Source organism: Xiphias gladius, chromosome 23 (genome assembly GCF_016859285.1).
Source record: "Xiphias gladius isolate SHS-SW01 ecotype Sanya breed wild chromosome 23, ASM1685928v1, whole genome shotgun sequence".
In the NCBI taxonomy this organism is placed as follows: Eukaryota; Metazoa; Chordata; class Actinopteri; order Istiophoriformes; family Xiphiidae; genus Xiphias; species Xiphias gladius.
In genome coordinates, this window is record NC_053422.1 from 15,913,290 (window position 1) to 15,935,973 (window position 22,684).

A 22,684-nucleotide genomic window follows, 5' to 3' on the forward strand; every position below is an offset into this window, starting at 1 on the left:
AAGTATTTTTCTCTATTTTAAATGTTTGGGGTTCATCAGCTTACATAGGCTTGAAAGTGTTAAAAACAAGTGCTAAGTGAAGCAAGGAGTAAGCAGAGGAGCAGTTTGAATCTTTTCGACACAGCAAAGTAAAGGAACTCAGCCTTTTACTACACTGACTTGTATACATCGCTTCCTATGGACAATGTTCGCTGAACACTGTATCTCTAAATGAGGTCAGACTGACGGGTAAAGGTCCAAATAATAAGCATTAAACTTGTATTCAGAAGTGTAATATGGTCGAGATTTTGTTGAGCTGTTTGGTACTGTTCTTTGAACGAAGGGCTTTAGAAAGAGGATAAAAAAGAAAATATACTACTAATCACAAAGCAATAACAAAGCAAAATGCAAATTAACATGCTATATATCACATTTTTCAAGCTCTTACCTCTCCAGATGCTCCTCTCCTGTCAGGAAGCACCAGTGTATTGGCATGGCTTCCTGGGACTATAGTAGATCCTATACTCATCCTGGGTCCAACTAACATGTACCGTTTGTCTCCAGATCTGTACTGGATGCTGTGACACAGTGTCCCGTCATAATTCGTCTCTTGCAGATATTTAGAAGTACAGTCTGTGGGTTTGGAGCACTGCATCGCAATCAGCACAATGATGCTGATGAGAAAAAGAGCCGAAACTGAGCCCAAAGTTATCATCAGGTAAAAAGTCACATTATTCTCCTCATCTGCTTTTGCCGAACTTTTAACGTCAGAAGCTGCAAAAGCCTCTTTGGGCTCCACAAGTTTGACCATCACAGTAGCCGTTGCTGAGAGTGAAACGTTCCCATTGTCTTTCACCAGTATGACCAGTCTATGCTCAGCCTCGTCTGTCTCTGTGAATGAGCGAAGTGTCCTGATCTGTCCCGTGTAGCGGTCCAGACCAAAGAGACTGTGGTCGGTAACTTCCTGCAGTGAAAACAGTAACCAGCCGTTATATCCTATATCAGCGTCGTAGGCTCTGACTTTAGTCACCAAGTGTCCTGCGTTCACGTTGCGGGGAATCTCCTCCACACCTTCAGCAGAACCGTTCGAGCTGACTGGATACAGGATGACTGGAGCGTTGTCGTTCTGATCCAGAATGAACACGTGCACTGTGACGTTGCTGCTGAGTGACGGAGTTCCCGAGTCTGACGCGACCACGTGGAAGTGGAAAGTTTTCAGCGTCTCAAAGTCAAAACTTTTTAGCGCCGAAATGTCTCCGTTTTCAGAGTTGATGGTTACAAACGAGGACAATTTATCTGCGCTTACGTATCTCAATATATGATATGAAATGAGAGCATTATCACTTCCATCACGATCAGAGGCTTTTACTGAAAATACCACCGCTCCGGGGCTGTTATTCTCAGTGATATAAAATGTATAGGGGCTTGATGAAAACGCCGGACTGTTGTCATTCACATCTGATATAATGACGCTTATAGTCTTTTCAGTTAGAAACATAGGTTCACCTGTGTCTTTCGCAACAATTGTGACATCATATTGAGAAATCATTTCCCTGTCCAACTGCGACCTGGTGACAACAGCGTACATGTTTTCTTGTAATGATGGAGATAATGTAAAAGGAACGTCTTCCTTGATTGTGCAGATGGTTTTACCGTTGATTCCAGAGTCTAGATCGTTGACACTAATGAGGGCCACTGTGGTTCCTATTTTTGAATCCTCCTTGACAGAGCTAGAAAAGGATGTCACTTCTATCTCAGGAGCATTATCATTAACATCGATAACGGTTATCATAACACTTTTGTCAGTTGTTAGAGGAGCGTGTCCTTTATCGGACGCCTGAATGTCAATTTCATAACTTTTACTTTTCTCGAAATCTATCGGACCTGTCACTTGAATTTCACCAGTGTTTGGGTCTATGCTAAAAAGATCCATTAATTTTAAATCAACTTCGTTACCAAAAGAATATATTATTTCGGCGTTTGCACCCTGGTCCAAGTCAGTTGCATTTACCTGAATGACTACAGTGCCAAGGGGAACGTTTTCTTTGAGTGTGGCAGAATACAGTTCTTTAGTGAACACGGGCGAGTTGTCATTAACATCAAGCACATCCACAATGATTTCTATATCGCCAGACTTCGCCGGTTTTCCTCCATCAATGGCTGTTAGACGTAGCTTATGTTTCCCAGCTGTTTCTCTATCCAACTGCCTCTGCAGAACTAAAAACGGTACTTTGCGGTCAACGCCTCTATCCTTGACTTCTACTCTAAAACACTCGCTATGGCTGAGTTTATATTGCTGAATGGAGAACTGGCCTACATCGGGGTCGAGCGCAGCTTGTAGCTGAAATCTTGCTCCCGCCAGAGCCGACTCGGAAATCTCAAGCCTTTTCTCTTTCTCTGGAAAAACAGGCGAGTGATCGTTTATATCGAGTATTTCCACGGCCACATAGTGAATCTCCAGCGGGTTTTCTAGCACGGTTTTCAGTTGGATCAAACACGGAATGGTCCGTTCGCACACCTCCTCCCTGTCTATTCTTCTTTTCACGTACAGGATACCATCATTTTGATTCACCAGAAACAGGGGTTCGGTTGAGCCTGTTACAATGCGATATCCTCTGTCCTTGAGTGCACTCTTCTCTAGTCCCAAATCCTTAGCTATATTCCCGACGACGGTTCCATCTTCAACCTCCTCGGATATCGAATATCTGATCTGTGCAAAAGCTCCGCACCATAAAACATCCAGAACAACCATGAAGGCAAACCAGCAGTGTCGTTCCCTCCATGCTTTGCATCCTCCTCTTTGTTCCATCACTTAAATATGATAAAGACTAGTCCATTAGAATACGTAGTATTAGTACAGGGACTTAGTGCGTCATGGTCCTGACCGATGCTCGAGGTAGGTTTTTACAAAACTGCTGCAATAGAACACACTCGTTGATGGCAATCGTGATGTTACGCTCAAGTCTGCTGTTTCAGACGAATGCAAGGGCTTGGTTCAAATAAAGCTCGTGACGTAAAGTGCTACCAAATGCACAGATTCGTGAACTACACTGACACCAAGCGTTGACATTGTTAATTACACAGGTTGCCTTAGCCTTTCAACAATTTAAAGATACTCTTAAAATGTAAAGAGGCGATATCACATTGATGTCATCAGATCGAAACGGATCTGCTTTTGACCGTTTGACCGGAGAGAAAGGATTTGGCACTCGTTGCAACCCTGGTCTCTCTGTTTCTTATTTCAGGCATAATCAATCAAGCCGTTGGAGCTGATCACTCCAACATTAAGCGCGGAGGATCACTGCAGGCAATACATTGTAGACCTACTAATAATATAACCGCCATTCAAAATATATGAGTACAAAAATCCCATTGCGAGCACCACGACCAAAAGACAAGAAGCCGATTTAATGTACAAATCGAACGATCTGGAGTTTGTAAAATGTATACCTGCAGAATGATGATAGAAAACTGAATGTGTTAAATGTGTCGGGAATATTTAGGTCAAAGCATTCAATATATAAATCTAAAACTTAGGGGTTGTTTATGAAAAGCACAGTACTTAGACGTCCATAGAAACACTCGTACATTCTTGTGGGGAAAAACAGCACCAAGGACAGTGAAAGTAGACCGCTTCAGTCAGTAAAATAGAATAGAAATTTCTAATGAATTTACATTTCTACTCAAAACATGCTTTACTCTTCATCGTCCAGAGAACATATGTTATAATCAGCTACTGTCAAAATAATCTTACCTCTCCAGATGCTCCTCTCCTGTCAGGAAGCACCAGTGTATTGGCATGGCTTCCTGGGACTATAGTAGATCCTATACTCATCCTGGGTCCAACTAACATGTACCGTTTGTCTCCAGATCTGTACTGGATGCTGTGACACAGTGTCCCGTCATAATTCGTCTCTTGCAGATATTTAGAAGTACAGTCTGTGGGTTTGGAGCACTGCATCGCAATCAGCACAATGATGCTGATGAGAAAAAGAGCCGAAACTGAGCCCAAAGTTATCATCAGGTAAAAAGTCACATTATTCTCCTCATCTGCTTTTGCCGAACTTTTAACGTCAGAAGCTGCAAAAGCCTCTTTGGGCTCCACAAGTTTGACCATCACAGTAGCCGTTGCTGAGAGTGAAACGTTCCCATTGTCTTTCACCAGTATGACCAGTCTATGCTCAGCCTCGTCTGTCTCTGTGAATGAGCGAAGTGTCCTGATCTGTCCCGTGTAGCGGTCCAGACCAAAGAGACTGTGGTCGGTAACTTCCTGCAGTGAAAACAGTAACCAGCCGTTATATCCTATATCGGCGTCGTAGGCTCTGACTTTAGTCACCAAGTGTCCTGCGTTCACGTTGCGGGGAATCTCCTCCACACCTTCAGCAGAACCGTTCGAGCTGACTGGATACCTGATGACTGGAGCGTTGTCGTTCTGATCCAGAATGAACACGTGCACTGTGACGTTGCTGCTGAGTGACGGAGTTCCCGAGTCTGACGCGACCACGTGGAAGTGGAAAGTTTTCAGCGTCTCAAAGTCAAAACTTTTTAACGCCGAAATGTCTCCGTTTTCAGAGTTGATGCTTAGAAATAGACCAACACTTGCTCCACTGCTGTCCCTCGGAATGTGATATGAAATAAGAGCATTACTTCCCTCGTCAGCATCACGGGCTGTCACTGATAATATAGACGCTCCTGGGTTGTTGTTCTCAGTTATATAGAATGTATAGGGGTTCTTTGAAAACTCTGGGCTGTTATCATTCACATCTGACACAACAATTTCTATAGTTTTATCAGACGATAAGGATGGCTCGCCTGCGTCTTTTGCGACAATTGCTACATTATATTGGGATTGCTGCTCTCGATCCAAAAGCAATTTGGTTACTAAAGAATACATGTTATTTTGTAAAGATGGAGTGAGCAGAAAAGGAAGACCTTGGCTTATGTGACACATCACTTTTCCATTGAGACCAGAATCCGAGTCTTTAACACTGATCAACGCCACCGTGGTTCCTGGTTTTGAATCTTCCGGGAGCGCACGTGAAAAAGATGTCACCTCAATCTCTGGTGCGTTGTCGTTTACGTCGACAATATGTATAATGACGGTTTTGTCTGTTGTTAGTGTAGCTGCACCTTTGTCTGATGCCTGGATATCAATTTCATATCTGCCCCTCTCTTCAAAATCTATGGCCCCTGCTACAGTAATGACTCCGGTCACTGGATTTAAATCAAAACGTGCACGTACCCGTGCCTCCACGTCATTGCCAAATGAATATACAACTTCACCATTTGAACCTTCATCCATATCCGTCGCATTCACATGAATAACAGTCGTGCCGAAAGGGGAATTTTCCTTTAACTCTACAAGATATGAATCCTGGGTGAAAACTGGGGGGTTATCATTAACATCAGAGACATCAACAATTACTGTCATGTTACCGGACCTTGGAGGTTTACCTCCGTCGGTGGCGGTCAGAAGTAACATATGCGTCTTGACGGATTCTCTGTCAAGTGGCTTTTGAAGAACTAAACTGGGCGTTTTACGGTTCTCGCCACGGTCTTTCACCTCCAAACGAAAATGTTCATTTTGACTCAACCCATACTGCTGTACGGATAGTGAACCACTATCAGCATCACGCGCCGCTTGTAACTGAAATCTGGCTCCCGGTAGTGCAGATTCAGAAATCTCTAAAATCTTTTCACTTTCCGGGAAACTTGGTGCGTGGTCGTTTACATCCAGAATCTCCACCGCTACATAGTGGACCTCCAGTGGGTCTTCTAACACGGTTTTTAAGTCGATTACACAAACCTTGCTTCGGTCGCACACTTCCTCCCTGTCAATTTTTCGGGTCACGTACAAGACACCGTTGTCCTGATTCACTCGAAAGGGAGGCTCCGTCGAGCTGTAGACAATACGGTACCCCCTCTCTCTCAGCGCGCTCTTATCGAGACCTAAATCCTTGGCAATATTCCCAACGACGGTTCCCTCTTTCACTTGCTCAGCGATAGAATATCGGACTTGTGCTGAAGCTCTGCTCCAAAACGTTACCAAAACCATCACGTAGGCAACCCACTGTGTCCGCTCTCTCCACGTCTGCCGTCCTCTTTGTCCCATGATGCGAAGATGAAACATTTAAAAGCAGAATGGCTTTCAAAGAGCTATACTCCCATACTAACGTGAAATACCTCCGTCACATTCGCTCTCGTAATTCAACCATTCTCCAACAGTGCGTGGGATTTATTTTAGACTAAACCGTGTGTTCAGGCCGTTAGCACGGCAAAGGCTCTGTCAGTGATGGTTTGGGAGGAAGGGGACGGGTCTAGCGGCTCTGACGAAAATATGTGGAAGCATTATTTGTCATTATACCGACACCAAGTGATCGAGAATCACACTGCAGCACTGTATTGGAAATGATAGCGACGGATAACTCAGATTAGCTCTTACTTATCCTTATATTGCCTATATCACCGTGCTTTAGATGAGAGTGTTGGGTTTTTGTCGGAAAAGAAAGCATGAGAGACACAAAGAGGGAGAGGGACTTGCCTCAGACTGTTTCAGCACCTTGGGCAGCGAGAGCATACGCTCAGCTAAACCTCCAGCGCATTTTCAGGCGTACGCCACAAAAAGACGGATAAGATTGCATTTGTAAAAATAGGTGTTTTTTGCACACATTTTATTCAATCTAGCAGGAAGTTAAATGAAGAGAAATCGACCCGTCATCCAGTGGGCTCCAGACATCAGAAGCTGTGATGCAACTAGTCGAGGCACAGCTGCTCTCCTTAATTGAATGTGTATTACTACGCAGTTTTGCATCCGCATCTTCTTGATATTGAAATTGGTAGTAAAGTTCACTGGTACCCCACTGACACACAAACTATACCTCGTTGCCCAAATTGTATCAGTTTAATGTCAGCATTTTAACGAAACAGCAGAAACTAGTTGGCTTTACCAAAAGGTACGTTTTATGTCACCTGAAGAGGAGGAGTTTGATAATTGTATGAAAGCAATCTATTCCCATTTATCTTATAAGCGTGTTTTCCAAAAAGCAAGCCAGAATTGCTTGCTTCAGAACCATCGACATTAATTAATTCGATCCCGTAAATACAAACCAGACAACATATTAAATTAGTGACAGACGCACAAGCTTCAAACTTGAGAACATGTAATTAAATGAAAATTGACATCAAAAACCGAGTCTAGTAAAACCTACAGGAGAGAGAGTCAAACTATTGCTCTTACCTCTTCAGATGCTCCTCTCCTGTCAGGAAGCACTAGAGTATTGGCATGGCTTCCTGGGACTATAGTAGATCCTATACTCATCCTGGGTCCAACTAACATGTACCGTTTGTCTCCAGATCTGTACTGGATGCTGTGACACAGAGTCCCGTCATAATTCGTCTCTTGCAGATATTTAGAAGTACAGTCTGTGGGTTTGGAGCACTGCATCGCAATCAGCACAATGATGCTGATGAGAAAAAGAGCCGAAACTGAGCCCAAAGTTATCATCAGGTAAAAAGTCACATTATTCTCCTCATCTGCTTTTGCCGAACTTTTAACGTCAGAAGCTGCAAAAGCCTCTTTGGGCTCCACAAGTTTGACCATCACAGTAGCCGTTGCTGAGAGTGAAACGTTCCCATTGTCTTTCACCAGTATGACCAGTCTATGCTCAGCCTCGTCTGTCTCTGTGAATGAGCGAAGTGTCCTGATCTGTCCCGTGTAGCGGTCCAGACCAAAGAGACTGTGGTCGGTAACTTCCTGCAGTGAAAACAGTAACCAGCCGTTATATCCTATATCAGCGTCGTAGGCTCTGACTTTAGTCACCAAGTGTCCTGCGTTCACGTTGCGGGGAATCTCCTCCACACCTTCAGCAGAACCGTTCGAGCTGACTGGATACAGGATGACTGGAGCGTTGTCGTTCTGATCCAGAATGAACACGTGCACTGTGACGTTGCTGCTGAGTGACGGAGTTCCCGAGTCTGACGCGACCACGTGGAAGTGGAAAGTTTTCAGCGTCTCAAAGTCAAAACTTTTTAGCGCCGTAATGTCTCCGTTTTCAGAGTTGATGCTTAGAAATGACGTCACTTTATTTTCATAACCGTCATTCCTGAGAATATGATATGAAATAATCGCATTATCTTCCTCATCACGATCAGAGGCCCTTACAGAAAACACAGAGGCTCCTGGGCGATTATTTTCGGTGATGTAGAAAGTATATGGGCTCACTGAAAACTCCGGACTGTTGTCATTCACATCTGACACGAACAGGCTTATAGTCTTTTCGGATGTTAGGGCTGGTTCACCTGCGTCTTTAGCGATTATTGTAATATCATATCTTGATTGTTGTTCCCTGTCCAGAAGTGATTTAGTGACGACAGCAAACATGTTATCTTGTATTGATGGAGTTAATGTAAAGGGGCTGTCTTCGGCGACATAGCTGATTATTTTGCCATTCATGCCAGAATCTAAATCGGTAATGCTGATAAGCGCTACGGTTGTTCCTGGTCTAGAGTCCTCTGAAACCGCACTTGACAGTGATGCCACCTCTATCTCAGGAGGGTTATCGTTTGTATCTCCAATTTTAATGATGACACTTTTATCTGTTCTGAATGGAATGATTCCCTTATCAGAGGCCTGCACATCAATATCATAGCTGTCTTGTTCCTCGAAGTCTACACGACCTTTCACAACGATCTCCCCAGTAACAGAGTCGATATCAAACAGCTCGCGAATTTTCCCCTTTACATCACTGCCAAATGAATAAACCACTTCTCCATTGCTGCCGTCGTCCAAATCGGTTGCGTTAACTTGGATGACTGTTGTGCCAGCTGGGGCGTTCTCTTGTAGCACTGCCGAATATGTGTCCTTGGTGAAGACTGGCATGTTGTCATTGACATCTAGAACATCTATGTATATTTCAACTGTGCCTGTTTTGGGGGGGGTTCCGCCATCTATAGCAGTCAACACCAGTGTATGGCTACTTTTAGCCTCTCTGTCTAGCTGCCTCTGTAATTGCAAAATTGGAGTCTTACCATCTCTTCCTCGATCTTTAATCTCTAAACGAAAATGGTCATTCTGGCTGATTTTATACTGTTGGACAGAGTTCGTGCTACCATCCGGATCGTGGGCATTTTGCAGCTGGTATCGTGCCCCTGGCAGCGCAGACTCAGAGATTTCGAGCCTTTTAGTTTTCTCTGGAAATGTGGGAGAGTGGTCGTTTAAATCTGTTATCTCCACGGTGACATAATGTACTTCTAGGGGGTTTTCGAGCACAGTCTTAAGGTTAATTAAACACACAGTGCTCTCCGTACATACTTCTTCTCGATCTATCTTATGGTTCGCATAAAGGACACCGTCATTCTCATTTACCTTAAAAAGAGGTTCACCCGAGCCAGCCATAATACGAAATCCCCTCTGCTTCATTACATTCAGGTCTATTCCCAAATCTTTAGCTATATTCCCAACAAAACTCCCCTCTTTGAGTTCTTCGGATATAGAGTATTTCAGTTGTGCCGAGCCTCCTCTGAAAAATAAAATCAAAACCAAGCCTGCGAGCAGTGGTGATCGTGGTCGCCATGAATCCCGTCCTCTTTGTTTCATATTTTGAGGTAAAAGTAAGAACCGAACCGCATCCATAATTGTCCACTTCTCTAAATTTTTGTCTCCATCACTGCAAGAAATATAATCACTTCTCCTTGGAATGTATTTTACAAAATACAAAAACAGTCACCGTGCGCTTATTCCGAGTCTGTCAGCTAAATGTTGTCTAACAAGGCTGAACGTAGTAGGGGCGGACTCGTGTATCCCGAGACGCTACTAGTCCTTATAATGATAAGGTACTGCCACCGTGTGAATGTGTGTGATAATGCATTCTATCACCTTAAACTCACCAATACTAACTTCCATACGTTGAAGTATTTCGAGTGAGAAGGTTCCCCATGTCGGTTCAATTTATATCCGATTTCAGCACTACAACTGAGGTAGGTAAACACAAAAGTGATATTTGAAATAGCATAGGCAGCAAATATAAATATTTACTCACCTCCCCAGATGTTCTCCTCCTGTCAGGAAGCACCAGTGTATTGGCGTGGCTTCCTGGGACTATAGTAGATCCTATACTCATCCTGGGTCCAACTAACATGTACCGTTTGTCTCCAGATCTGTACTGGATGCTGTGACACAGAGTCCCGTCATAATTCGTCTCTTGCAGATATTTAGAAGTACAGTCTGTGGGTTTGGAGCACTGCATCGCAATCAGCACGATGATGCTGATGAGAAAAAGAGCCGAAACTGAGCCCAAAGTTATCATCAGGTAAAAAGTCACATTATTCTCCTCATCTGCTTTTGCCGAACTTTTAACGTCAGAAGCTGCAAAAGCCTCTTTGGGCTCCACAAGTTTGACCATCACAGTAGCCGTTGCTGAGAGTGAAACGTTCCCATTGTCTTTCACCAGTATGACCAGTCTATGCTCAGCCTCGTCTGTCTCTGTGAATGAGCGAAGTGTCCTGATCTGTCCCGTGTAGCGGTCCAGACCAAAGAGACTGTGGTCGGTAACTTCCTGCAGTGAAAACAGTAACCAGCCGTTATATCCTATATCAGCGTCGTAGGCTCTGACTTTAGTCACCAAGTGTCCTGCGTTCACGTTGCGGGGAATCTCCTCCACACCTTCAGCAGAACCGTTCGAGCTGACTGGATACAGGATGACTGGAGCGTTGTCGTTCTGATCCAGAATGAACACGTGCACTGTGACGTTGCTGCTGAGTGACGGAGTTCCCGAGTCTGACGCGACCACGTGGAAGTGGAAAGTCTTCAGCGTCTCAAAGTCAAAACTTTTTAGCGCCATAATGTCTCCGTTTTGAGAGTTAATATTTAGAAATGATGTCACTTTATTATCTTCGCTGCCATCTCTGATAATATGATAGGATATAAGAGCATTACTTCCTTCGTCTCGATCAGACGCGATTAAAGAAAATATCGACCCCCCCGCTGGGTTATTCTCACTGACATAAAAATGATATTGGCTCATGGAAAACTCTGGACTGTTGTCGTTTACGTCGGATACAACAACTCTAAATGTCCTTTCAGACGTTAAAGCTGGTTCACCTGCATCTTTCGCGATTACCGTCACGTCATACATCGATTTCTTTTCCCTGTCAAGCTGTGACTTTGTCACAACAGCGTACATGTTGTCCTGTATTGAGGGCGTTAGCGCGAAAGGCACATCGCCTTTAACAGAGCTGACAACTTTTCCGTTCACTCCAGAATCCAGATCGGTAATACTGAGAAGTGCTACCGTGGTTCCTGGCCTACAATCCTCTGAGATTGTGTTAGACAGTGACGTTACGTCAATTACAGGTGCGTTGTCATTCACGTCTTTAATATTTACCGTAACGCTTTTGTCCGTTCTAAAAGGAACTGCACCGCTGTCAGATGCTTGGATATCTATCTCATAACCGTCATCCACTTCGTAGTCTAGTTGTCCTTTGACAGTTATTGCACCAGTGCTCGGGTCGACATCAAACAGTTCGCGCACCTTGGTATTTACATTACCGAAGGAATAACTCACTTCTCCATTTAAACCTTCGTCTAAATCTGTGGCGTTTACTTGCATGACTGTCGTGCCAACTGGTGAATTCTCATTTATCTCCGCAGAATAGACATCTTTTCTGAACACCGGTGCATTGTCATTCACGTCTAAAACATCTATTAATATCTGCATGGTCCCTGATTTCGGGGGTTTACCCCCATCCAAGGCTGTAAGCAATAGTTTATGATTTCTAGTTGCCTCTCTATCTAATGGACTTTGTAACTGTAGAATAGGTACTTTGCCATCTTTCCCGCGATCTTTCACTTCTAACCGAAAATGATTATTTTGACTTAGTCTATACTGTTGGACGGAATTCACACCACCATCGGGATCGAGGGCAGCATGCAGCTGAAATCTTGTTCCCGGTAACGTGGACTCTGAAATCTCTAGCGTTTTGTTGTTCTCTGGGAAAGAGGGCGAATGGTCATTTACGTCTAACACCTCCACTGCAACGTAATGGATCTCCAGTGGGTTCTCGAGCACGCTTTTAAGGTTTATCAGACATGCACTAGTCCGCTGGCATATTTCTTCTCGGTCAATATTACGATTTACGTATAAAATCCCATCATTTTGGTTTACCTGGAATAGTGGTTCAGTTGAGCCAGAAACAATGCGAAACCCCCTCGCTTTTAATATATTTGGGTCAATTCCCAGATCCTTTGCTATATTCCCAACAGCAGTTCCCTCTTTGATCTCTTCTGATATAGAATACCGTATCTGTCCCAAAGCCTTCCCTAAAATCAAAGTCGAAACCAACACGAAGGCAACCCATTTTCTTCCTTGTCGCCAGGAGTCCTGTCCGCTTTGTTCCATTGTCCGATGTCAACGGATAAATCCAGCAAATACCGAGTGGTCGAAATGCTATTTACATATCTATTAACAGATGAAACGAAATATCCAAGTCTGACAATGCGCTCGGTTTGTATGGACGAGAAAATCGTTCAAATAAAATGACAGTCGAACGATAATGGTCTGCCCTCTTGAATGCTTCAGAGGCAGTCTCATAGACCTACGTATAGTGAACTGGGTGATTCTTATTTCTTGTTGTGTAGTGCCACCATGCGATTCTGTCACAAAAAAGGGATTTGTCTCAATACCGACATTATAATTTTACAAAAAAAAAAAAAATAAGTAAATACATGGAGAGGCGATAGGCGATTCTATGGTCACCGCACAGGATAACAAGTCATTCAATAATTTAGCCCCACGCGTTAAAAATAATGAATCACTATATTGTTCATTTTATATGTGAACGTGAAATGGTGAAATGCAACGTTTCAGCAAAAACAATACATAAAAACATTCCCTGAGCCTTAAGCTCACACCATAAAGCCAACAGAGAGAGCTGCTTTCCATAAATAAAAACTGACACTTCTGTTAAATCCATGTTGAATGAGCCAAAACGCTGGGCTTCCTGGGACTATAGTAAATCCTATATTCATTCTGGGTTCCAACTAACATGTGCCGTGTATCCACAGAAATTGTGCACGATGTGGCAAAAGTAAGGAGAAATATTATATCTTTTGGTTTGGCGTGAGTTACATTTGCTACCGTCCTCAGTGCAAATTGCTTTAGAATCACGAAACATAACCATATTGACTAAAAATTTGTTCATAAAGTCTTACCTCTCCAGATGCTCCTCTCCTGTCAGGAAGCACTAGAGTATTGGCATGGCTTCCTGGGACTATAGTAGATCCTATACTCATCCTGGGTCCAACTAACATGTACCGTTTGTCTCCAGATCTGTACTGGATGCTGTGACACAGTGTCCCGTCATAATTCGTCTCTTGCAGATATTTAGAAGTACAGTCTGTGGGTTTGGAGCACTGCATCGCAATCAGCACAATGATGCTGATGAGAAAAAGAGCCGAAACTGAGCCCAAAGTTATCATCAGGTAAAAAGTCACATTATTCTCCTCATCTGCTTTTGCCGAACTTTTAACGTCAGAAGCTGCAAAAGCCTCTTTGGGCTCCACAAGTTTGACCATCACAGTAGCCGTTGCTGAGAGTGAAACGTTCCCATTGTCTTTCACCAGTATGACCAGTCTATGCTCAGCCTCGTCTGTCTCTGTGAATGAGCGAAGTGTCCTGATCTGTCCCGTGTAGCGGTCCAGACCAAAGAGACTGTGGTCGGTAACTTCCTGCAGTGAAAACAGTAACCAGCCGTTATATCCTATATCGGCGTCGTAGGCTCTGACTTTAGTCACCAAGTGTCCTGCGTTCACGTTGCGGGGAATCTCCTCCACACCTTCAGCAGAACCGTTCGAGCTGACTGGATACAGGATGACTGGAGCGTTGTCGTTCTGATCCAGAATGAACACGTGCACTGTGACGTTGCTGCTGAGTGACGGAGTTCCCGAGTCTGACGCGACCACGTGGAAGTGGAAAGTTTTCAGCGTCTCAAAGTCAAAACTTTTTAGCGCGGTGATGTGTCCGTTTTCCGGATTTACATTCAGGAAAGACATAATGTCATTTTGATTCCCTTCTCTCATAATATGATAGGAAACAGCTGCATTGTCATTCAGATCACTGTCCGTTGCGCTTACAGAGAGTATCGACTTCCCAGCAACGTTATTTTCTGACAGGTAAAACTGTAATGGGTTTTGGGGGAATTGTGGACTGTTGTCATTTACATCTGATATCTGAATGGTAAGAGTTTTCAAAGCGGACAAGGGGGGTTCACCACAGTCGGTGGCTTTTATTGTTATTTCATAATGTGACACCTTCTCTCGATCCAAAAATCCATTTGTGACAACTGAATATATGTTTTCCCTATAGGAGGGTTTTAATTCAAAAGGTACGTCATTTGTTATATGTGAAATAATTTTTCCATTAACACCGGAGTCTTTATCCGTCACACTAAGTAGGGAAATAACTGTACCAGGCTTTGAGTCTTCAGACACTGTATTTGACAGTGATGTGACTTCTATTTCCGGTGGGTTATCATTGACGTCTTTAATCTTTATAATGACCCTACACTCACCTGTTAATGGAGGTTGCCCTTTATCAGATGCCTCAACGTCTAGTTTATAATTGTCGTTTTCTTCATAGTCCACTATTCCTTTCACTCTGATCTCGCCAGTTGATTTGTCCAATTCAAAAATGTCATAGACTTTACGCCTTAAGGTTTTTCCAAGGCTGTATTCAATAACCCCGTTGGTGCCTTCATCTGGATCCGTCGCATTCATCAGAAATATTAAAGTGCCAACCGGAACATTTTCCTGTACGGTAATTTGGTAAATATCCCGAATAAATGTGGGACGGTTGTCGTTAATATCAAGAACTACAATGGAAACATTTAGTGTTCCTGATCTTGGGGGTTTACCTCCATCAACCGCTGTAACCAGTAGCGTGTGTTTGTTCTTTTGTTCTCTGTCTAACGACTTTTTCAGCACTAAGAATGGTATTTTATCTTCATCGCTTTGACTGATATCTATTTCAAAGTGATCGTTTGACGTTAACGTGTATGTACGAATAGAGTTCATTCCAGCATCAGGGTCACGAGCAGTGTGCAGCTGAAATCGCCTTCCCGGCAACGTATGTTCTGCTATTTCAAACGTCTGCTGTTTTTCAGGAAAACTGGGGGAGTGATCATTTACATCAGTAATTTCTACAACTACATAGTGCATTTCCAAGGGGTTTTCGACAAGAATTTTTAGCTCTATTAAGCAGGCACCACTTCGTTGACAGAGCTCCTCTCTGTCGATATTCTTGTGGACATATAGAGCTCCATTGTCCTGGTTTACCTCAAAAAAGGCGTCCTCAGTTCCAGCCACAACACGGAACCCTCGGTCAATTAACGAGGTGATGTCCAGACCAAGATCCTTGGCAACATTTCCGACAACGGTTCCTTCTTTCATCTCCTCTGGAATAGAGTACCTGATCTGAGCATACGCTTGTATTCCGAAAAGCAGTAGAGCCAAATAAAAAGAGAACCAGGAGAAATCCCTCGTTTGACATTTTCTACCTGTCCCCATCCTCTCCAACAACACTATAAACACAAGAGCCTGTTAATGTGACAAACAACTATTTATCTCTAATCCGCTGAATATCGCATATTTGCAAAACGTAGAGCGTCCTTCGGTCGGTGCGCTTGGTTCAGTTGCCTTATTTGCTCTATTCAGGAGGAAACAAAAGCCTTGAAAGGGGAGGGACAAAGTCGTTCCTGGTTTCCCAGTATAATAGTGACACCCAGAGGTAATTGCCGAGGTTAAACATGACTATATGTACTTTTATTTTTCAAAAAATGTCCCCAGAAAAGAAACAGCTTTAAAACATACCAATTCCAACAGAATGTCCTTTCATAATCTCTCTCTTCTTCCCTCTAACAATTCAAACAGAAGGTTATGATGCACCTTTATAGAGGCTTATTCACTGAAGCTGTTTACTTCTAATGCAGACTTAGGGATCATGGAAGTAATGCTATTCAATATGTTTCTTTAACATTTCGTTTCTGTTTGACATGTTCATGTCTTTCAGCACCATGGACAGCATTCACTAGTAGTAGCTTGGCCTTTTCCTCTGATTACAAATGTAGTTCAGTGTTAAAAACAATGAAGTCAGTGCATACTGCTCAGTTAAACAGAAACACAGAAATATCTTCAAACCTTTTAATAGATTGTTGGTTAGAAGTTGGAAAGTTATAAGACCCAGCTATCGCAAATGTACTGCCCACATATCATTCCAAACAGACTATAATCACTCGGTTATGTTGAGCACGGTTACTTGCAGTGTTACACCTCTATGTAACGACCACTCTGTATGATGAATGACACAATACAATTCAAGTTTGTGCACAATGCGGCACACGTAACGAGAAATATTATATGTTTTGGTTTGGTATGAGTTACATTTGGTACTGTCCTCAGTGGAAATTGCTTTAGACACATGAAACGTAACCACATTGAGTAAAAATTTGTTCTTAAAGCTCTTACCTCTCCAGATGCTCCTCTCCTGTCAGGAAGCACTAGAGTATTGGCATGGCTTCCTGGGACTATAGTAGATCCTATACTCATCCTGGGTCCAACTAACATGTACCGTTTGTCTCCAGATCTGTACTGGATGCTGTGACACAGAGTCCCGTCATAATTCGTCTCTTGCAGATATTTGGAAGTACAGTCTGTGGGTTTGGAGCACTGCATCGCAATCAGCACAATGATGCTGATGAGAAAAAGAGCCGAAACTGAGCCCAAAGTTATCATCAAGTAAAAAGTCACATTATTCTCCTCATCTGCTTTTGCCGAACTTTTAACATCAGAAGCTGCAAAAGCCTCTTTGGGCTCCACAAGTTTGACCATCACAGTAGCCGTTGCTGAGAGTGAAACGTTCCCATTGTCTTTCACCAGTATGACCAGTCTATGCTCAGCCTCGTCTGTCTCTGTGAATGAGCGAAGTGTCCTGATCTGTCCCGTGTAGCGGTCCAGACCAAAGAGACTGTGGTCGGTAACTTCCTGCAGTGAAAACAGTAACCAGCCGTTATATCCTATATCGGCGTCGTAGGCTCTGACTTTAGTCACCAAGTGTCCTGCGTTCACGTTGCGGGGAATCTCCTCCACACCTTCAGCAGAACCGTTCGAGCTGACTGGATACAGGATGACTGGAGCGTTGTCGTTCTGATCCAGAATGAACACGTGCACTGTGACGTTGCTGCTGAGTGACGGAGTTCCCGAGTCTGACGCGACCACGTGGAAGTGGAAAGTTTTCAGCGTCTCAAAGTCAAAACTTTTTAGCGCGGTGATGTGTCCGTTATCCGGATTCACATTCAGGAAAGACATAATGTCATTTTGATTCCCTTCTCTCATAATATGATAGGAAACAGCTGCATTGTCATTCAGATCACTGTCCGTTGCGCTTACAGAGAGTATCGACTTCCCAGCAACGTTATTTTCTGACAGGTAAAACTGTAATGGGTTTTGGGGGAATTGTGGACTGTTGTCATTTACATCTGATATCTGAATGGTAAGAGTTTTCAAAGTGGACAAGGGGGGTTCACCACAGTCGGTGGCTTTTATTGTTATTTCATAATGTGACACCTTCTCTCGATCCAAAAATCCATTTGTGACAACTGAATATATGTTTTCCCTATAGGAGGGTTTTAATTCAAAAGGTACGTCATTTGTTATATGTGAAATAATTTTTCCATTAACATCTGAGTCTTTATCCGTCACACTAAGTAGGGAAATAACTGTACCAGGCTTTGAGTCTTCAGACACTGTATTTGACAGTGATGTGACTTCTATTTCCGGTGGATTGTCGTTGACATCTATTATTTTTATAATGACCCTACACTCACCTGTCAATGGAGGTTGCCCTTTATCAGATGCCTCAACGTCCAGTTCGTATATGTCGTTTTCTTCATAGTCCACTATTCCTTTCACTCTGATCTCGCCAGTTAATTTGTCCAATTCGAAAATGTCATAGACTTTACGCCTTAAGGTTTTTCCAAGGCTGTATTCAATTTCTCCATTGGTGCCTTCATCGGAATCAGTCGCATTCATTCTAAATATTGAAGTGCCGAGTGGAACGTTTTCTTGTATTTCAAGTTGGTAAATCTCCTGACTAAATATCGGACGATTGTCATTAATATCTAGAACTACAATAGAAACATTTAGTGTTCCTGATCTTGGGGGTTTACCTCCATCAACTGCTGTAACCATTAGCGTGTGTTTGTTCTTGCTTTCTCTGTCTAACGACTTCTTAAGCACTAAAAATGGTATTTTATCCGCATCGCTTTGACGGATATTTACTTCAAAGTGATCGTTTGACGTTAACGTGTATGTACGAATAGAGTTCATTCCAGCATCAGGGTCACGAGCAGTGTGCAGCTGAAATCGCCTTCCCGGCAACGTCTGTTCTGCTATTTCAAACGTCTGTTCATCCTCAGGGAAACTGGGGGAGTGATCATTTACATCAGTTATTTCTACAACTACATGGTGCATTTCCAAGGGGTTTTCAATAAGGATTTTCAGCTCCATTAGGCAGGCACCGCTGCCATGACAGAGCTCTTCTCTGTCAATATGGTTATGCACGTACAATGCCCCGTTATTCTGGTTTACTTCAAAAATAGCGTCTTTATTTCCAGACACAACACGGAACCGTCGCTCAATCAAAGAAGTGATGTCCAGGCCGAGATCCTTCGCAACGTTTCCAACAACCGTTCCGTCTTTAACCTCCTCCGGAACAGAGTACCTGATCTGAGCAAAAGCCCGTTTTCCGAGGAAAAGCACGAGAACCACATAAAAAGCAAAACAGGAGCATATCCTCGTTCGGGTTTTTGTATCCGTCCCCATCGTTATATAACAACACGTATGCACGCAAGAGCCTGCCAACGCGACAAACAATTATTTGTGTAAGTCCGGTGAGTGTCGAATATTTACAGAACGCAGACGTTATTTATTGGCTGGTGTGCTTGATTCGAGTGCTTTCTTTGCTCTACTGAGATGGCAAACAAAAGGTTCGTGAGGGGAGGGATAAAGTCGTTTATGGTTTCTCGATTTAATAGTGACACCCAGAGGTTAGTACTGAGAAGTGATTTTTTTCACTTTTTAATGTTCAAACTGGCGTGAGAACAGAAAATTTGGTGTAACGGGCCTTAGAAAAACAACAGAATTTCAGCATTTTAACATTTTTCTAGGTTAACTCCACCCTCCCCCTCTCCCTTCTAGATGGCTTGCACCCACCAAAAGGCTTATTAATTGATCAATAAACTAATACCTCGTTGTGTTCCTTTAACATCGCTTTACTGGTTTGACCCGCTCATGCCTTTCAGCACCACGGACAGCAACCACGGCCTGAACTTCGAATAATAACGGTAGCTCGACACTAAAACCACAGAGCCACGCATGCTGCTCAAACGGTTCAACAGAAACACCGCGACATCTCCCAACTTTTCAGTCAGTGAGAGGTTAGAAGTTGGAATGTTCTAAGACCCAACTGTCAAAAACTCACTGCCCAAATATTCCCAAATACAGAGTAAAATTACTCTGTTTTGCTGGAAGAAAAAGTTAATCTTTCATTTCAGCACGATGGACAGCAAACACAAATAGCTGCACTCCATGCAGACTGTCCCATTTAAGAAGGGTGAGCTCTTTTATGTATTTCATATTTATTTGTATTCATCATGGTTATGAATGTGTATGTGCATGAACAAGACAGCGCAGAGTGGCTGTTGTAGACAGAGCTATCAAGCCACAGCAAGCATTTTGCTATTCCGATCTTCCATCTTTACATCTCCAACCATGTAACCAAGCAGTTTGTATGATGAATGAGACAATAATGGTTGAAAGAAACCCAAATAGACATTTTGACCACTTATGACAAAGCAAGACAGTGTGAAAAATGCTTCAGAGACATGATACGAAGAAACTTTGGGGAACAATGAAAGGGAAAAAAAAGTGTATGCTCGTAAAATTGCTGTATAAAACTTCTGTTTTTCAAGCTCTTACCTCTCCAGATGCTCCTCTCCTGTCAGGAAGCACTAGAGTATTGGCATGGCTTCCTGGGACTATAGTAGATCCTATACTCATCCTGGGTCCAACTAACATGTACCGTTTGTCTCCAGATCTGTACTGGATGCTGTGACACAGTGTCCCGTCATAATTCGTCTCTTGCAGATATTTAGAAGTACAGTCTGTGGGTTTGGAGCACTGCATCGCAATCAGCACGATGATGCTGATGAGAAAAAGAGCCGAAACTGAGCCCAAAGTTATCATCAGGTAAAAAGTCACATTATTCTCCTCATCTGCTTTTGCCGAACTTTTCACGTCAGAAGCTGCAAAAGCCTCTTTGGGCTCCACAAGTTTGACCATCACAGTAGCTGTTGCTGAGAGAGAAACGTTCCCATTGTCTTTCACCAGTATGACCAGTCTATGCTCAGCCTCGTCTGTCTCTGTGAATGAGCGAAGTGTCCTGATCTGTCCCGTGTAGCGGTCCAGACCAAAGAGACTGTGGTCGGTAACTTCCTGCAGTGAAAACAGTAACCAGCCGTTATATCCTATATCAGCGTCGTAGGCTCTGACTTTAGTCACCAAGTGTCCTGCGTTCACGTTGCGGGGAATCTCCTCCACACCTTCAGCAGAACCGTTCGAGCTGACTGGATACAGGATGACTGGAGCGTTGTCGTTCTGGTCCAGAATGAACACGTGCACTGTGACGTTGCTGCTGAGTGACGGAGTTCCCGAGTCTGACGCGACCACGTGGAAGTGGAAAGTTTTCAGCGTCTCAAAGTCAAAACTCTTCAGGGCTGAAATTTGTCCGTTTTCAGAATTTATATTCAGAAAAGATGCCATATTATTATAACCGCCGTCCCCTCTAATTATATGATATGACACTGCAGCATTGTCGTTTAAGTCTTTATCAAATGCACGCACAGAAAATATCGATGCGCCAGGATCATTGTTTTCCATCAAATATAACTCCAGGGGACTTTGTCGGAACTCGGGGATGTTATCATTGACATCTGACACCTGAATACTCAAAGTTTTGACCGTGGAAAGAGGAGGGTCACCACAGTCTGTTGCTGTTATTGAAATGTCATAATAGGACACAGTTTCCCTGTCCAATGTTTCTTTTGTGACTAATGAATACATGTTTTCTTTAAATGACGGTTTTAATACAAATGGTACATTCCCCACCAGGTTGCATATGACTTTGCCATTCAGCCCAGAGTCAATGTCTGTAACACTAATAAGGGAAATCACGGTCCCATGTTTTGAATCCTCTGGGACCATGCTGGATATTGATGTCACCTCAATCTCTGGTTTATTGTCGTTGACATCTTGAATCTTTATGAGGACTCTACAGTCCGTTGTCATCGGCGGCTGACCTTTGTCAGAGGCTTGGACGTCTAACTTGAAAACATCAGCTGTCTCATAGTCAATTTGTCCGTTTACTCGAATTTCGCCCGTTTTTCTGTCTAGGCTAAATAGCTCCAGCGCCTTGGAATTAATGTCACCTCCGAAGGCGTACTCGACATCGCCGTTACTTCCTTCGTCTAGATCAGTTGCTTTTACTTTTATTACAACTGTATCAAAAGCAACATTTTCTTGTAACATCACAGAATAAACCTCTTTCGAAAAAGTAGGTCTGTTGTCATTGTTGTCGAGAACCCGTATGGTAAGATTAAGATTTGCAGATTTCGGCGGTGTCCCTCCATCTATAGCGGTTAAAATCAAGCTATGGTTTGTTTTCTGCTCTCTGTCCAAGTGTCTCTGTAACACTAAGAAAGGGATTTTATCCTCCCCCCTGTCTCGAATTTCTAGATTAAAATTATCGTTGTGACTAAGTTGATATCGCTGAACGGAATTTATTCCAACATCCGGATCACGTGCGGCTGGTAACTGAAATCGCGCTCCTGGCAGCGTCGTTTCTGCTATTTCAATTACCTTTTCTTTCTCGGCAAAACTCGGTGCGTGGTCGTTAGAATCCGTTATTTCCACTGTGACATAATGGATTTCAAGTGGATTTTCAACAACAATTTTCAGATCTATCACACAGGCACTGTTTCGATCGCACAGCTGTTCCCGGTCGAGATTCTTATGAACATACAAAACCCCGTTGTTCGGGTTTACCTCGAATAGCGCGTCCTGAGCTCCAGACACAATACGAAATCGCCTGTTTATCAAAGTACTGGCATCCAGGCCCAAATCTTTGGCAATATTTCCAATAATAGCTCCCACTTTAACTTCCTCTGGAGTCGAGTATTTTATTTGAGCAAAGATCAGCTCATCAAAGCAAAACAGCAGAGAGAAAAGCAGAGGACGTGACCAAGACATCATGTTGCCTCTTTGTCCTTTGTCTCCTGTGTCGCAAACATGTAAAATGGCATCCACAAATATCTTCCTCTTAAAACACCTCTAGTTGTCCTCAGGTTATATGTCAGAGAACCGCGTTTGCGTCGGAAGGGTACAGATCAAAATCCCGAAAAGATGGCATTCTTTGTGGCCAAGCTGAAAAAAAAAACACTATTTGAAAGGGGCAGAGTCTAGTTTGCCAGAAGCCCCAGTAATTCTCTGCTGTAACACTGACACCCAGTGGACCATTCAGTGCTTACAGTTAGTATAAAGGAAGGAAAAAACACGATTCCATAGAACATAAACTTCACAAGTACGAAGTTTAGTCTCACT

General features: G+C 43.2%; 7 protein-coding genes across 7 annotated transcripts; all 7 read right to left on the reverse strand.

The window, feature by feature from the left end:
- Positions 1 to 415: 415 nt before the first annotated feature.
- On the reverse strand, positions 416 to 2,788 carry LOC120785791 (protocadherin alpha-3-like). The gene has a single exon (XM_040120727.1). The coding sequence runs from the start codon at positions 2,786 to 2,788 to the stop codon at positions 416 to 418; it is 2,373 nt and encodes a 790-aa protein (XP_039976661.1).
- A 930-nt stretch (positions 2,789 to 3,718) lies between these two features.
- On the reverse strand, positions 3,719 to 6,094 carry LOC120785712 (protocadherin alpha-3-like). The gene has a single exon (XM_040120587.1). It carries the CDS (start codon positions 6,089 to 6,091, stop codon positions 3,719 to 3,721), a length of 2,373 nt encoding a protein of 790 aa, XP_039976521.1. The 5' UTR covers positions 6,092 to 6,094.
- Positions 6,095 to 8,025: 1,931 nt separating this feature from the next.
- Positions 8,026 to 9,574, reverse strand: LOC120785795 (protocadherin gamma-C3-like). Its single transcript, XM_040120731.1, has 2 exons — positions 8,201 to 9,574; positions 8,026 to 8,081 (listed from the first exon to the last, which is right to left on the reverse strand). The coding sequence occupies exons 1-2, from the start codon at positions 9,572 to 9,574 to the stop codon at positions 8,076 to 8,078; spliced, it is 1,380 nt and encodes a 459-aa protein (XP_039976665.1). The 3' UTR covers positions 8,026 to 8,075.
- Positions 9,575 to 9,920: 346 nt separating this feature from the next.
- Positions 9,921 to 12,374, reverse strand: LOC120785713 (protocadherin beta-15-like). The gene has a single exon (XM_040120588.1). It carries the CDS (start codon positions 12,372 to 12,374, stop codon positions 9,921 to 9,923), a length of 2,454 nt encoding a protein of 817 aa, XP_039976522.1.
- A 764-nt stretch (positions 12,375 to 13,138) lies between these two features.
- Positions 13,139 to 15,538, reverse strand: LOC120785714 (protocadherin alpha-8-like). Its single transcript, XM_040120589.1, has one exon. The coding sequence runs from the start codon at positions 15,536 to 15,538 to the stop codon at positions 13,139 to 13,141; it is 2,400 nt and encodes a 799-aa protein (XP_039976523.1).
- Positions 15,539 to 16,294: 756 nt separating this feature from the next.
- On the reverse strand, positions 16,295 to 18,850 carry LOC120785715 (protocadherin beta-15-like). Its single transcript, XM_040120590.1, has 2 exons — positions 16,421 to 18,850; positions 16,295 to 16,318 (listed from the first exon to the last, which is right to left on the reverse strand). Exons 1-2 carry the CDS (start codon positions 18,848 to 18,850, stop codon positions 16,295 to 16,297), a joined length of 2,454 nt encoding a protein of 817 aa, XP_039976524.1.
- A 1,143-nt stretch (positions 18,851 to 19,993) lies between these two features.
- Positions 19,994 to 22,333, reverse strand: LOC120785793 (protocadherin alpha-8-like). Its single transcript, XM_040120730.1, has one exon. The coding sequence runs from the start codon at positions 22,331 to 22,333 to the stop codon at positions 19,994 to 19,996; it is 2,340 nt and encodes a 779-aa protein (XP_039976664.1).
- Positions 22,334 to 22,684: the final 351 nt, after the last annotated feature.

Bases quoted from the DNA above. Each gene is read 5' to 3' on its own strand.
- LOC120785791 (XM_040120727.1), bottom strand. From the start codon at position 2,788: ATGGAACAAAGAGGAGGATGCAAAGCATGGAGGGAACGACACTGCTGG.
- LOC120785715 (XM_040120590.1), bottom strand. From the start codon at position 18,850: ATGGGGACGGATACAAAAACCCGAACGAGGATATGCTCCTGTTTTGCT. The intron at 16,319-16,420 runs GTACCAAATGTA...TTCATCATACAG, and splicing joins AGCAATTTCCACTGAGGACA to AGTGGTCGTTACATAGAGGT.
- LOC120785714 (XM_040120589.1), bottom strand. From the start codon at position 15,538: ATGGGGACAGGTAGAAAATGTCAAACGAGGGATTTCTCCTGGTTCTCT.
- LOC120785712 (XM_040120587.1), bottom strand. From the start codon at position 6,091: ATGGGACAAAGAGGACGGCAGACGTGGAGAGAGCGGACACAGTGGGTT.
- LOC120785793 (XM_040120730.1), bottom strand. From the start codon at position 22,333: ATGTCTTGGTCACGTCCTCTGCTTTTCTCTCTGCTGTTTTGCTTTGAT.
- LOC120785713 (XM_040120588.1), bottom strand. From the start codon at position 12,374: ATGGAACAAAGCGGACAGGACTCCTGGCGACAAGGAAGAAAATGGGTT.
- LOC120785795 (XM_040120731.1), bottom strand. From the start codon at position 9,574: ATGAAACAAAGAGGACGGGATTCATGGCGACCACGATCACCACTGCTC.